Source organism: Scyliorhinus torazame, chromosome 3, assembly GCF_047496885.1.
Source record: "Scyliorhinus torazame isolate Kashiwa2021f chromosome 3, sScyTor2.1, whole genome shotgun sequence".
NCBI classification, from domain to species: domain Eukaryota; kingdom Metazoa; phylum Chordata; class Chondrichthyes; order Carcharhiniformes; family Scyliorhinidae; genus Scyliorhinus; species Scyliorhinus torazame.
The window spans coordinates 237,865,332-237,878,741 of NC_092709.1; the positions used below are offsets into that span (position 1 = coordinate 237,865,332).

At 44.5% G+C, this 13,410-nt stretch overlaps 1 protein-coding gene across 1 annotated transcript in view; it reads left to right on the top strand.

Annotated features, from left to right (window-relative positions):
• Positions 1-586: 586 nt before the first annotated feature.
• The window catches only part of LOC140409414 (cell division cycle protein 20 homolog), a 147,376-nt gene continuing 134,552 nt past the window's right edge, over positions 587-13,410 (top strand). The window contains exons 1-2 of the mRNA XM_072497853.1: positions 587-810; positions 1,388-1,459. Coding sequence (XP_072353954.1) covers positions 748-810; positions 1,388-1,459 — 135 coding nt within the window. The 5' untranslated portion in view covers positions 587-747. The remainder of the gene's footprint in view (positions 811-1,387; positions 1,460-13,410) is intronic.

A 13,410-nucleotide genomic window follows, 5' to 3' on the forward strand; every position in this document is an offset into this window, starting at 1 on the left:
GTTAAACTATGGCTGGTGTGCTAAGAGAAGTGTTCAAACGATTGATGAATGAATGCAGCTTCTTCCTCAGTCTAGATGTACGATAGTAACAGTTTTATTCTGTTTGTGCGAGGGAGATTATCCAACTGAATCTATTGTATGATTTTTAAGATTCAAAAGTTTGCATAACTATTTTGAACCCCACTCATCAGTATTTAAACAATCACCTTCTTTATTCGGGACATTGATGGGAGTTAATCAATCTTACATTGCTGTATGTTTAAATTGCCTGATGCTTATTGTCCTCCCATTCCGCCCCTCTTCCCGCCTTAAGCTGCCCTGTGTTCCCGTAAATTCTTTCTGTTTCCAAGCCCCGCCATTCTTGTGTTGTGAGTGGCGGGCCGGTGCCGGCCTGCTTTCCACAGCCAATGCCGGGGCTTTCGCTGAGGGAATCCCTTCGCCCGACGTCACGGCCCCGGGGGCGTTCCCCACTTTCCACCTATTAGGGGAGAGGCTGGGTATTTCCCGCTTGCCTCGGCGCTCAAAAAAACTTTAAAAACAAAAGCGGAGAGGCAGAGATTCAGAGGAAGCAGCAGGTCCAGGGCTCAGTGCAGACAAGTACAATCAGTCAGTGGAAGTAGCGCACTTGTTTCAACTGGAAAGATAAGACAGTGGAAAGGGGACATTTTTTGAGATAGGAGCAAGGAGAGCGTTTCTTCGAATCTATTTTAGTGTCGCTTAACCCTAGTTAACCGTTCCCGTCGGAGAATGGAGTGGGCATTAGAGAGATGCTTTCCCCATAAAACCAAGACAGGAGAGGAGATGCAATGGGTAAGTGTCACTTGGGAAATGCAATGGGTAAGTGTCACTTAGCTTTAATCGTATTCAGTGGGCGCATGATACTGACTGAGGAATTCTTATCTCGGAGTTGGAGCTGGATGTGAGGATGAAAAGCGGACAAGCGATCGTAATTTAAAACGCAAAGTAGATATCCAAGAACAGGCTACAGTAAATCGGGCAATGTTTATTTATTTATGTAGACTTGCACGTTCACTTACAGGGATAAGAACAAATTGCTGCGGATGTTGGAATCTGAAACAAAAACAGAAAACACTGGACAATCGCAGCAGGCCTGACAGCATCTGTGTAGAGAAGGGCTCCCTTCTTCTCCACTGATGCTGTCAGACTTTCTACGATTGTCAAGTGTTTTCTGTTCACGTACATTTCCAGCTTGGAGTGAAAAATCTTATTTATTGCAGTATGTGAGTAAAAAACCCTCGCTTAGAACTACAGGAATAAACAAATTATTGGATGAGAAAAAAAAGCGTTGTTCATTTTAAGCTCGAAGCTGCGCAAAGTACAGTAAAAATCAGATTTTTGTTTAAATTATCACCATTTTATTTTATAGGAGAAAATAATGAAGAAACTTGCCAATGAAACTAAGTGGAGTTCACAGCAATATGTACACCGACTGTTTAAGGTACCTTTTTAGAATGCCAAACATCTTATCCATATCTTCAGAACTAGGGTTTAAAATGATTGCTAATCAAGTTCAGACACAAAAACACATTCAGAACACAGATATTGATATAGATAATCAATTGCTCTATCAGCTTGTATGGATTGAATCACATAATAATCCTTCAACAACAACATGAAAACTTGCATTTATAAAGCAATTAGTAATTTAATTAGTAAAATATCACAAGGCGCTTCACAGGTGCATTGTCAAGCAACAGGTGACAGTCACATAGGTAACCAAAATTTGGGGAAAAGCTAGATTTTAACAGCATGGATTTTACACTATGAGTGAAGCTGGACTATTTTCTAATTGACTAAGGGGAGAGAGATAAAGAGGCTGAAGAACTGAATTCCAAATCTCAGGGCCCAGCTACCTGAAGGCATAGCCTCCATTTGTGGAGCTATTAACATTTAGGATGCGGAAGTGGCCAGAACTGGGAATATCTCAGAGATCTTACAGAGTTTTCAGGCTGGAGGAGTTTACAGAGATAGAGAGGGGTGAAACCATGGGGGGAGTTGAAAATAAGGACGATAATTTTAAAATTGTGGGAATGGGAGATAATGTAAATTGGTGAGCATGGGGTGATGGGTGAACAGAACTTGGTGTGAGTTAGAATACAGGCAGCACAACCTAGATGGGTTGAAGTTTACAGAAAGTGGAAGGTGGATATTCTCATGCAGCAACTACATGGAGCTCCAAGGCCATTCATACTTTTATTAGACCTACCATTAAAAGGTCAAATGAAACAAATACTGAATTAAATTGCCTTTGCCAACTCTGCAGTTATATATATTATGGATGCGTGCAAATGATTGATGGTGGCACTCTCAGTTTGGCACTTATATGAGTTAGAAACGATTACAGCATTACACAAAGTGCAATCTTCAGAGTGTGAAAGATTTGCCTTGTCATTATTCCCTGGTACACATCATCGACTGCTTATTAAAAGCCAGCATTAACCAACAGCTGAAAAATAGAACATTGCATGTATTGTGTAACATTTTTAATGTAGAGTGGCCAAAAATGTACAATTGGTGAAGCACTTAACCCACTTTGAAAGAAGAACAAGACATATTGCGTCAGATTTATAATGAAAGGAAGGGAAGGCAAGAAAGATGTGGCGGTTAGGCAGTGTACTGCTAGCTGGCTGTTGTGTCTGACAGGTCAGCAGCTGCTAGCTACACTCCACACTGCTGCATCTGAGAGCACTTCATCATCAGCGGTCTTCAAAGGCATACTGACTGCTGCACCTTTGTACTTAAGATGCAATTAGGTAGATTATTAGTCAGACTTTAGATAGCACTTTGACTACAATACAATTCAAATACATTTTGTCTCAGTGGCTTTCTGACTTCAGTTCAGTATGGTAGAATTTATGAAATTGGGTCACCTGGACTTGATTTTCTGGCACTAATGTAACACTAAACTAGTTTCCAAGATACTTACATAAAGTCAAATAAATGAATTATGGTGCCAAAGCTTTATAGGTCGAAGCAATGCTGAGTTCAGGATTGGAACCGGCAATAAATGAGCTTTGTAACCAGGGATTCAAGCAAATTCAGTTTCAGTGAATTTAACCCTATCGCACTGAGCAATGCCAATTAAGAGCAATGGAACACTTTGTGGTACCTGATCAGAACTGGGGTCAGGGGTAGGGGGAAGGAGGTAGGTATGGGTTAGATATTAGACAATGCTTTTTCTGCATTCAATGTTCCTTAAAGAAAATTTCAGTGGAACATCTATTGTTTCTAACCAGCTGTGACCTTTCTAAACTAAGTTCCCATTTCCATATTCTGAGTTGAATTGAGACTGCTCAGGTTTAGTACTGTTATATTGTACTTTTGCACTATCATATTTTTGCACTAATTAAATGCCACAAATGTAGTATGAATAGATAAATGTATACTGGAGCAATGGTAGTGAGACTGCTTCTCTCAGGTTATTTCACTATCAGCACGCTGTGCATTTTCCCATTTTAGTCAGTCAGAGACCAGTATCCCAATGCATAACTTTAATACAGAGCTAACCCCAGAGTGTGTAAGCAGTGGACATGCGCATTTGTATTTGCATTTCTGTGAAAATAGGCATAAGATTGCAGCTTTTGGCACAGTACAAAAATAATAGCAGAAATGTAATTGTAGTCAATGGGAGAAGGCTACCATAACTCTTGAACAGGATTCAAATTGGGTACGGCATATGAAAGGGCCCTGCTATAACCCACTGCACCAAACTAACATCCAGTTTCAAATACACTCTCCAATTAGAACCTAACATTTTGGCTGAAGCCTCATTCACTAACATAAAAATGAGACATTAATAAAGGTATGGCAAGTGAGTTCCATGTTTATTATTTTGTATTACTGCTTAATAAGAAAGGCAGAACAAAATACAAGAGAAATTAATAATTACTTGTGGGCAGTTTTACACTGTGAAACTAATCCATGGGCGGAACTATCAATTCGGAACCTGAATCGTACCATTAGGATGAAATGTGGGTCAGGAACCCGGAAATACCAACAATGGGATCCCGAGGGAGATATTGGAGGAGGCGGCCAATTAAGAGTCTGCCTCCGAAAGCTTTGTCCAATTAAGGAGAGTGGGCGGGCTCCACAGCATGAAGGGCCAGCCTGAGCACCCAAATCTCTGTTTGGCCATCAGCTCCATTTGAAGATGTGGGAGCTGCTGCTAAGGGACCGAGAGGGTGTTTCACGGTGGTGCCGCCTTCTGAAGACAGTTCAGTGTTGAAAAACAAAATGTGCTCACAGCTACCAGATCTGTTCGTGGAGGAGGGAGTCCTCTTGAGGAAGACCTGGGGTGGCATAGAACATAGAACATACAGTGCAGAGGGAGGCCATTTGGCCCATTAAGTCTGCACCGACCCACTTAAGCCCTCACTTCCAACCTATCCCCGTAACCCAATAACTCCTAACCTTTTTGGTTACTAAGGGCAGTTTATCATGGCCAATCCAGCTAACCAGCAGTAACCCGTTGGCAATCATAGTTGTGAGTTGGGGGTGTGGGAAGGTATGAGGAGGCTGCCTCCATACATCCAGAGGTTTTTGCATCGGTCGGGTGAATTTCCAGATTGTATGTTTGAAGAGTCTTTTTAGTTGACCTGATTGGCTAGCTGTCACTGGTGGGTAGTAGCCATCACAACCCAAAGTAACTTGGCTCAAAATAGGCTGAAGTGGGGTGTAGGCCAACAAAATGGCCACTAGCATGAAATTGTAGGCACTGATACCTCCACTGTGCTATGAAAATCCAGCTCAATGTTTCAAAACCTCAATTTGTAATATTATCAATGACTTTAGAACCACATCTGAAACAGTTCAGCTCTAAATTTGTTCAAACAAACAGATTTTCATCGATGGAGTTAAGGCCAGGGAGTGGCATGAGGTGAATTGCTCCTGCAGAGAGTCAGTTCGGACACAATGGGCTGAATGACTACCTTCTATGCTGTAACCATTCTGGAATCCAATTGCATCCTAAAATTACCTTGGGAACAAGAAAACCAACAGTTTTATGTTTTTTCAAACTGAATTTTACAATCCTTTCCCAAGTTCTCTCTCCTGAATCCATGCTTATCTTCTTTCGAAGGTTTTGTCCAACTAATGGGTATCTCCACAGATCCCATCAAAATCCAACTTCAGTCATCGAACCAAAACCTGAATTGTGAGACGTGGTCATCTATGATCATATTTTCTTCCCTCAAATGTGGCAGTACTATTAACTGTACACCCAAGGCAACGCTATACAAACACTTATTGTGATTATCTATAATAGATTGTAATAACAATGTAACCCAACACATAGATTTCATTTTATTTTTAACCATTGAAAATCAATTGAAACACATTTGCATCAATCAAATTGGGAAGCATTAACATTAAGAGACAACATATGAGGCCTGAATGCTTGCAAGTGTGTTGTTCTGATCTCCTGTCATTAACTTCTGGGGAGATGTTTGGAATCCCTAGCGAGCTGGTATCAATGGCCAGTTGTAACATTTACATCTTCTCCATAAAACAGAGGGATGGAGAATGGATGTGGGGCCAATCTCCTATGGCACAATGGAAGGGGGTCAGGAGAACCCTTGCAAAATTACAGGGCCAGGTATTTTAAGACAATGTAATGTGAAGTGGGTTGAACCATAGAACTTGACAGCACATTTCAGCCCATAATGTTGGACGTCAGTGAACTAGATCCCAGAATGGATTCACCATTACAATATATCTTCTTGATGTAGAGGGCAGTAAACATGTAGAATAACCTACAGAAGGGAGACACTGGATGTGGAGGATATTACAAATTTTGGAAAAATGATGGCTACATTTTTGACAGACGAAACTATTAAGGGTAAAATAAAATTAGCAGTCTATGATATTTGGAGCTGGCCGGTGGATGGAAGTTATTGATTTTGGGCCTGCATAAAGGAGAAAAAAGATTTGCATTTATATCGCACTTTTCATGGCTACTGGATGTCTCAAAGCACCTTACAGTCAATGAAGTGCATTTAAAGTGTAGTCACTATTGTAATGTAGTAAATATAGTCTTATGTTCCTGAGACATTTGGAATATGTTTGGGGATTACATTACATGTGTCCAGTGATGTGTCATCGATAACTTGGTTGATTGCCAAACAGGATGAGAAGGGATTTTTCAAGAGTTTTCCCTGAAATTTGCCACAACATTTGTATTTTTTGCCTCCTCATATAGTTTGCAATACTTGTGGCTGGGTCAGTTTTTTAATATATTTGTAAATAGTACTTGGGTTAATGGTGCTGATATTTTTGTGAAATCTTTAATGTATATACTTTCAGAGATCATTTCCATGGTCTAATAGTACATGATATATGCACCTACATATCTGGATTGGGAGCTGTTCTACTGATCTACTTTCCTGCCATCAACATAAATAAAGTGTAATAATCTTGTCCAACACTGGCGTTTATCCTATTTGGAGGAATACCAAAAATATTTTTGAGACAAGTCACTGAAATAAAGCATCTTTAAGCCAGAATGTTAATCCTTGAAGTGCTTGAGGCAGGCAGGCAGTGTACAGTTAGCTGGCTGCATATTGTTTAGATAGCAGCCGCTAAGTACCCTGTCACCTGCCCCATGGTCCTTGCTTCTGTTGTTTCCAAACAGGGAAAGAATACACAAGAGCTAATGGTGTTTTTGTGCATGGTGGTAAGGCAGTGTAACGTTAGCTGGTTGTATCTATCTATAACACCGGTTAACTTACTGCTGCCCTCCTACCGTGCATGCTTACTCTACCATCATCCGTGGAGGCGCCTACATTTGAAAATTCGTATCAGTGAACATGTTAGCATGAAATCCTATTATTGACCACTTTAATAACATGTTCTGCATTTATTTTAAATTGATCAGTAATTAGAATAATATTTAAGGGAGTAACGATTAAACTGTTCATTACTAATATTGCAACGGAACTCAGTGAGACTTTGGAGTCAAGTCTGTTATTGATGGCAGATTAGTAATTAAGACCAAAGAGAATTGTTCAGTAGTTTAGTAAAGATTTTCAGTCAGCAGTTTTATTACTGTTTTAAAATGATTTTTTCTGGTCTTTTATTCATTGTTTTTTGTATAAAGTGCCTTTGCCTCTCGTCAGCTGGATGCCTGACAGTAGACATCTGCCACTGACAGATATCCAGCTAAAGAGCAAATTACTTTCACAATAACATTTGTGTATTGGGGCTTTATTGAGAACAATGAATGAGGAACAAATAGGTGTATGTGTGTTGATTAGGCAGTGTAATGTTAGCTGGCTGCAACTCAAGAATCAGCAGCTGCATGCACCACCACATCAGCTCATGTCCTCACAACTGAACAATTCTACTTATACAGCACCTTTAGCAATGCAAAATGGCCTGAACTGTTTCACGAGCTGCTGTTGCATTGCTCCATGAGGCTCAATGAATAGGATAAGCCATGTTTCTACATTTAACCAGCAACTGTAAACTGGCTGCATTACGGGGCCCAATATCCTTTACGCAAGACCATAGGCCATAAGACATAGGCGCAGAATTAGGACATTCAGCCCATTGGGTCTGCTCCGCCATTCAATCATGGTTGATATGCTTCTCATCCCCATTCTCCTGCCTTCTCCCCATAACCGCTGATCCCTTTTTAATCAAAAAACTATCTATCTCTGTCTTTACAAGGAAGGCTGACCATTACAATTCCCCAGTGTGCATGTGTGTAGATGTGGTGTAGTGGATGGTAAATCAAGACAGCACTACAAAGATAATAACAAAGCTTGCTTTTGCATGATGATTTCACGACAAAACACACGTAGCCAGTCGCAATTAAAATGGTCAAGTGAATACCTGTTCTTCCTGTCGCTGCCTTAAAACAATTTAGCATTGATGTGAATTCTGGGTGCTGGAGAGACCTGTGCTACAGGAGTCAGCAATAGAGATCACAGAATCCCAAAGTACAGAAGAGGTCCGTCGGCCATCGAGTCCGCACCGACAATTGAAAGGTTCTGACCTGCCCACCTAATCCCACTTATCAGCACTTGGCCCACAGCCTTGAATGCTATGGCATGCCAAGTACTCATCCAGGTACTTTTTAAAAGGATGTGAGGCATCCCACCTCCATCACCCTCCCAGGCAGTGCATTCCAGACCGCCGTCACTCTCTGGGTAAAAAAGGTTTTCCTCAAAACCCCCCTAAACCTCCCACCCCTCACTTTGAACTTGTGTCCCCTCACAACTGAGCTTTCAACTAAGGGGAACAGCTGCACCTCATCCACTCTGTCCATGCCCCTCATTATCTTGTACATCTCAATCAGGCCACCCCTCTAATTAGTTGGGCAGTAGAGCTGCATGGGGACACAGTGGTTAGCACTGCTGCCTCACAGCACCAGGGACCTCGGTTCAATTCCGGTCTTAGGTGAGTCTGTGTGGAGCACTTTCTCCCTGTGACTGCGTGGATTTCCTCCGGGCGCTCCGGTTTCCTCCCACAGTCCAAAGATGTGTAGACTAGGTGGATTGGCCATGAGAAAGAATTTGCACTTTAGTGTCCAGGGATGTACAGGTTAGGGGATGGGAATGGGCCTAGATAAGTTACTTTTTCAGAGGGTCGGTGCAGACCTCTGAATGTCCTCCTTTTGCACTGTAGAGATTCAATAAGCAGAGATAGAAGAGTGTGTAGTAGATCAAAATTGGATAGGATATGTAAGAACATTTGGAAATAGCAGGAGTAGACCATTTGGCCCTGAAAGCCTGCTCTGCTCTCCTACAAGATCATAGCTGATCTTCTACCAAAGCTCCACATTCCAACAGTATCCCTAATTCCCTTTAGTATCCCAAATCTATTGACTTCTTGGATATATTCAATGGCTGTGTATTCACACCTCTCTCACATGGAGAATTCCAAAGATTCACAACCCTTTAGTGAGGACATTTCTCTTAATCTCAGTCCTAAATGGCCAACCGCTTCTTCTGAGAATGTGGCTCCATGTTCTAGATATCACAGAGAGGGGAAACATTTTCTCAGCATCCATCCTGTCAAACACCTTAAAATGTTTTACATTTTTTCATGAGATCACCTATTTCTTCTAAATTCCAGGGAATACGCAGATGATACAAAGTTGGGTGGAGGGTTTGCTGTAAGGAGGATGCAGAGATGCTTCAGTAGGATTTGAACAGGTTGAGTGAGTGGGCATATGCATGGCAGATGCAGTATAATGTGGATAAATGTGAAGTTATTCGCTTCGGTAGCAAAAATAGGAAGGCAGATTATTATTTGAATGGATGTAAATTGAATGAATAGATGCTCAGCGAGATCATGGTGTCCTGGAGTATGGTGCTAGCACAGTGGTTAGCACCGTTGCTTCACAGTGCCAGGGACCTGGGTTGGGTCACTGTCTGTGTGGAGACTGCACGTTCTCCCCGTGTCTGCGTGAGTTTCCTCCGGCTGCTCCGGTTTCCTCCCAAAAGTCCTGAAAGACGTGCTTGTTAGATGAATTGGACATTCTGAATTCTCCCTCAGTGTACCCGAACAGGCGCCATAGTGTGGCGACTCGGGTATTTTCACAGTAACTTCATTGCAGTGTTAATGTGAGCGTACATGTGACACTAATAAAGATTATTATTATTACTGGGCGTCAGTCGCTGAAAGTAAGCACGCAGGTATAGCAGGCAGTAAAGAAGGCAGATGGGGCAGCATGGTGTCGCAGTGCTTAGCACTGAGATTGCGGTGCTGAGGACCCGGGTTTGAATCCCGGACCTGGGTCATTGTCCGTGTGGAGTTTGCACATTCCCCCCGTGTCTACGTGGGTTTCACTCCACAATCCAAAAGATGTGCAGGTTAGGTGGATTGGCAATGCTAAATTGCCCCTTAATTAAAAAAAAGTAAATAAGTCAGATGGTATGCTGGCCTTCATAGTGAGATGATTTGAGTATAGGAATAGAGATGTTTTCCTGCAATTGTATTGTTTTAAAAAAAAAACATATTTTATTACAAACATGTATCAAAGCAGGTTACAGCAAATAAACACCCCGGGAAACATACTTCCCAACAATCAACTATACAGTCTGTACAGATTATTCCCCTTTTCCCCCCCCCGCTCCCCATCACCCACACCCCCACTCCCCCTGTGATGAATAGCTCCTCAAACATGGTCACAAACACCCCCCACCTTTTCTCAAATTCCCCTGCTGAGCCCCTTAATTCATCCTTTATCTTCTTTAACCGCAGGAAGTCGTACAGGCCACCCAACCATGCTGCTACCCCCAATGGCGATGCCGACCGCCACGCCAACAAAATTCGCCGCTGTGCAATCAGAGAGGCGAAGGCCACGACATCGGCCTTCCTCCTCTCCATGAGCTCCGGCTTCTCTGAAACCCCAAATATCGCCACCAAAGGGTTCGGGTCCACCTCCTCCTCCACAATCCTGGCTAAGACCACGAACACTCCCTTCCAGAATCTTCACAACCCCAAAACATGTGCGCATGATTCGTTGGACCCCGCCCACACCTCTCACACTCATCTACTACCCCGAAAGAAGCCACTCATTCTCACCCAGGTCATATACACCCTGTGCACCACCTTAAACTGTATCATGCTCATCCTTGCACAAGAGGAGGTCCCGTTTACCCTTCGCAGTGCCTCACTCCATACTCCCGAATTGATCTCCATTCCCAACTCTGCTTCACATTTCTCCTTGATCTTCACCACCCCCTCACCTCCGTGCTCCCCCAGCTACTTATGTATATCCCAAATTTTCCCCTCCCTTTCCACATCCGGAAGCAGCAGTCGCTCCAGCAGGGTGTATCCCGGCAACCTAGGGAACCCCCTCCAGACCTTTCGTGCAAAGTCCCTAACCTGCAGATACCTGAACTCACTACCCCTCGGCAGCTCTACCCTCTCCGTTAGCTCCTCCAGACTGGCGAACCCTTCCTCCAAATACAAATTCCTCACCTTGACCAGCCCCACTTCCCTCCACCTCCTGTGTACACTATTCCCCCCACCCCCCCACCCCGGCTCAAACCCATGATTCTCGCACAGCGGCATTAGCACTGACATCCCTTCCACCCTTCCACCCTAAAATGCCTCCTCAGCTGATTCAATACCTTCATCGTGGACTGCACCACTGGGATCCCTGAATACCTACTCGGAGCCATTGGCAATGCTGCCATCACCCTGGCCCTGTATAGGGCATTGGTGAGGCCACACCTGGAGTAGTGTGCGTAGTTTTGGTGTCCTTATCTGAGGAAGAATCATAGAATTTACAGTGCAGAAAGAGGCAATTCGGCCCATCAAGTCTGCACCGGCCCTTGGAAAGAGCACCCCACTTAAGACCACCCCATCCCTGTAACCCAGAAGAGGTTGAATAAACTTGGTTTGTTCTCACTGGAACGAAGGAGGTTGAGGGGCGACCTGATAGAGGTCTACAAAATTATGAGCGGCATAGACAGAATGGACAGTCAGAGACTTTTTCCCAGGGTAGAGGGGTCAATTACTAGGGGGCATAGGTTTAAGGTGCGAGGGGCAAGGTTTAGAGGAGATGTACGAGGCAAGTTTTTTACACAGGGGGTAGTGGGTGCCTGGAACTCGCTGCCGGAGGAGGTGGTGGAAACAGGGATGATAGTGATGTTTAAGGGGCAGCTTGACAAATACATGAATAGGATGGGAATAGAGGGATACGGACCCAAGAAGTGTAGAAGATTTTAGTTTAGACGTACAGCATGGTCGGCGTAGGCTTGGAGGGCCGAAGGGCCTGTTCCTGTGCTGTACTTTTCTTTGTTCTTTGTTCTAACCCCACCTAACCTATTTTCTTTGGACACTAAGGACAATTTATCATGTTCAATCCTCCTAACCTGCATATCTTTGGATGTTTTTGCTATGGAGGGAATGTAGCAAAGGTTTATCAGGCTGATTCCTGGGATGACGGGACTGTCATCTGAGAAGAGACTAAGTCAGTTAGGATATTCATTGGAGTTTAGAAGAGTGCGAGGGGATCTCATATCAAACATACAAAATTCTAACAGGATTAGACAGGGTAGGTTCTGAAAGAATGTTTCCAATGGTGGGGGAGTCCAGAACTAGTGGGTCATAGTTTGAGGATAAGGGGTAACCCTGTTAGAACTGAGGTGAGGAGACATTTCTTCACTCAAAGAATGGTAAATCTGTGGACTTCGCTACCATAGAAAGTAGTTGAGGTAAAAACGTTGTGTAATTACAAGAAGGAATTAGATATAACTCTTGAACTAAAGGGATCAAGGGATATGGGGGGATGGCAGGATCAGAGCATTGAACTTGATGATCAGACATGATCATAATGAATGGCCGAGCAGGCTCGAAGGGCCGAATGGCCTCTCCCTGCTTCTATTTTCTATGTTTCTAATATAGACCTAGGGCGACATTCTCCGACCCCCCCCGGGTCGGAGAATCGCCGGGGGCTGGCATGAATCCCGCCCCCGCTGGTTGCCGAAGTCTCCGGCACCAGAGATTCGGCGGGGGCGGGAATCGGGCCGCGACGGTTGGCGGGCCCCCCCGCTCGCTTCTCCGGCCCAGATGGGCCGAAGTCCCGCCGATAAATTGCCTGTCCCGCCGGCGTAAATTAAATCACCTACCTTACCGGCGGGACAAGGCGGCGTGGGCGGCCTCCGGGGTCCTGGGGAAGGCGCGGGGTGATCTGGCCCCGGGGGGTGCCCCCACCGTGGCCTGGCCCGTGATCGTGGCCCACCGATCCGCGGGCGGGCCTGTGCCGTGGGGGGCACTCTTTCCCTTCCGCCTCCGCCACAGTCTCCACCATGGCGGAGGCAGAAGAGACTCCCTCCACTGCGCATGCATGGGAAACTGTCAGCGGCCGCTGACGCTCCCACGCATGCGCCGCCCGGAGATGTCATTTCCGCGCCAGCTGGCGGGGCAACAAAGGCCGTTGCCGCCAGCTGGCGGGGTGGAAATTCCTCCGGCGTCGGCCTAGCCCCTCAATGTTGGGGCTCGGCCCCCAAAGATGCGGAGCATTCCGCACCTTTGGGGCGGCGCGATGCCCGTCTGATTGGGGCGGCGCGATGCCCGTCTGATTGGCGCCGTTTTGGGCGCCAGTCGGCGGACATCGCGCCGTTTCGGGAGAATTTTGCCCCCTGTTAGTGTGCTCAATGTCTCCTTATAACACAATCCCTCATCCCAGGAACTAATGAACCTTTGTACTCCCTCTAAGGCAAATATGTCCTTCCTTGGATAAAGAGACAAAAAACTACATATAGTCCTGATTTGTGGCCTCACCAATGTGCTATATAAGTGATGTTGGAAAATGTAAATACCAGAATAAGAAAGTTGTTTAAGAAATTTGGAGATTCTGAGCAGGAAAAGAAATGGGCAATAGAGGTGATAAAATGGATTTTTATTTAATTAAACTGAAGGCCAGTGAGGAAG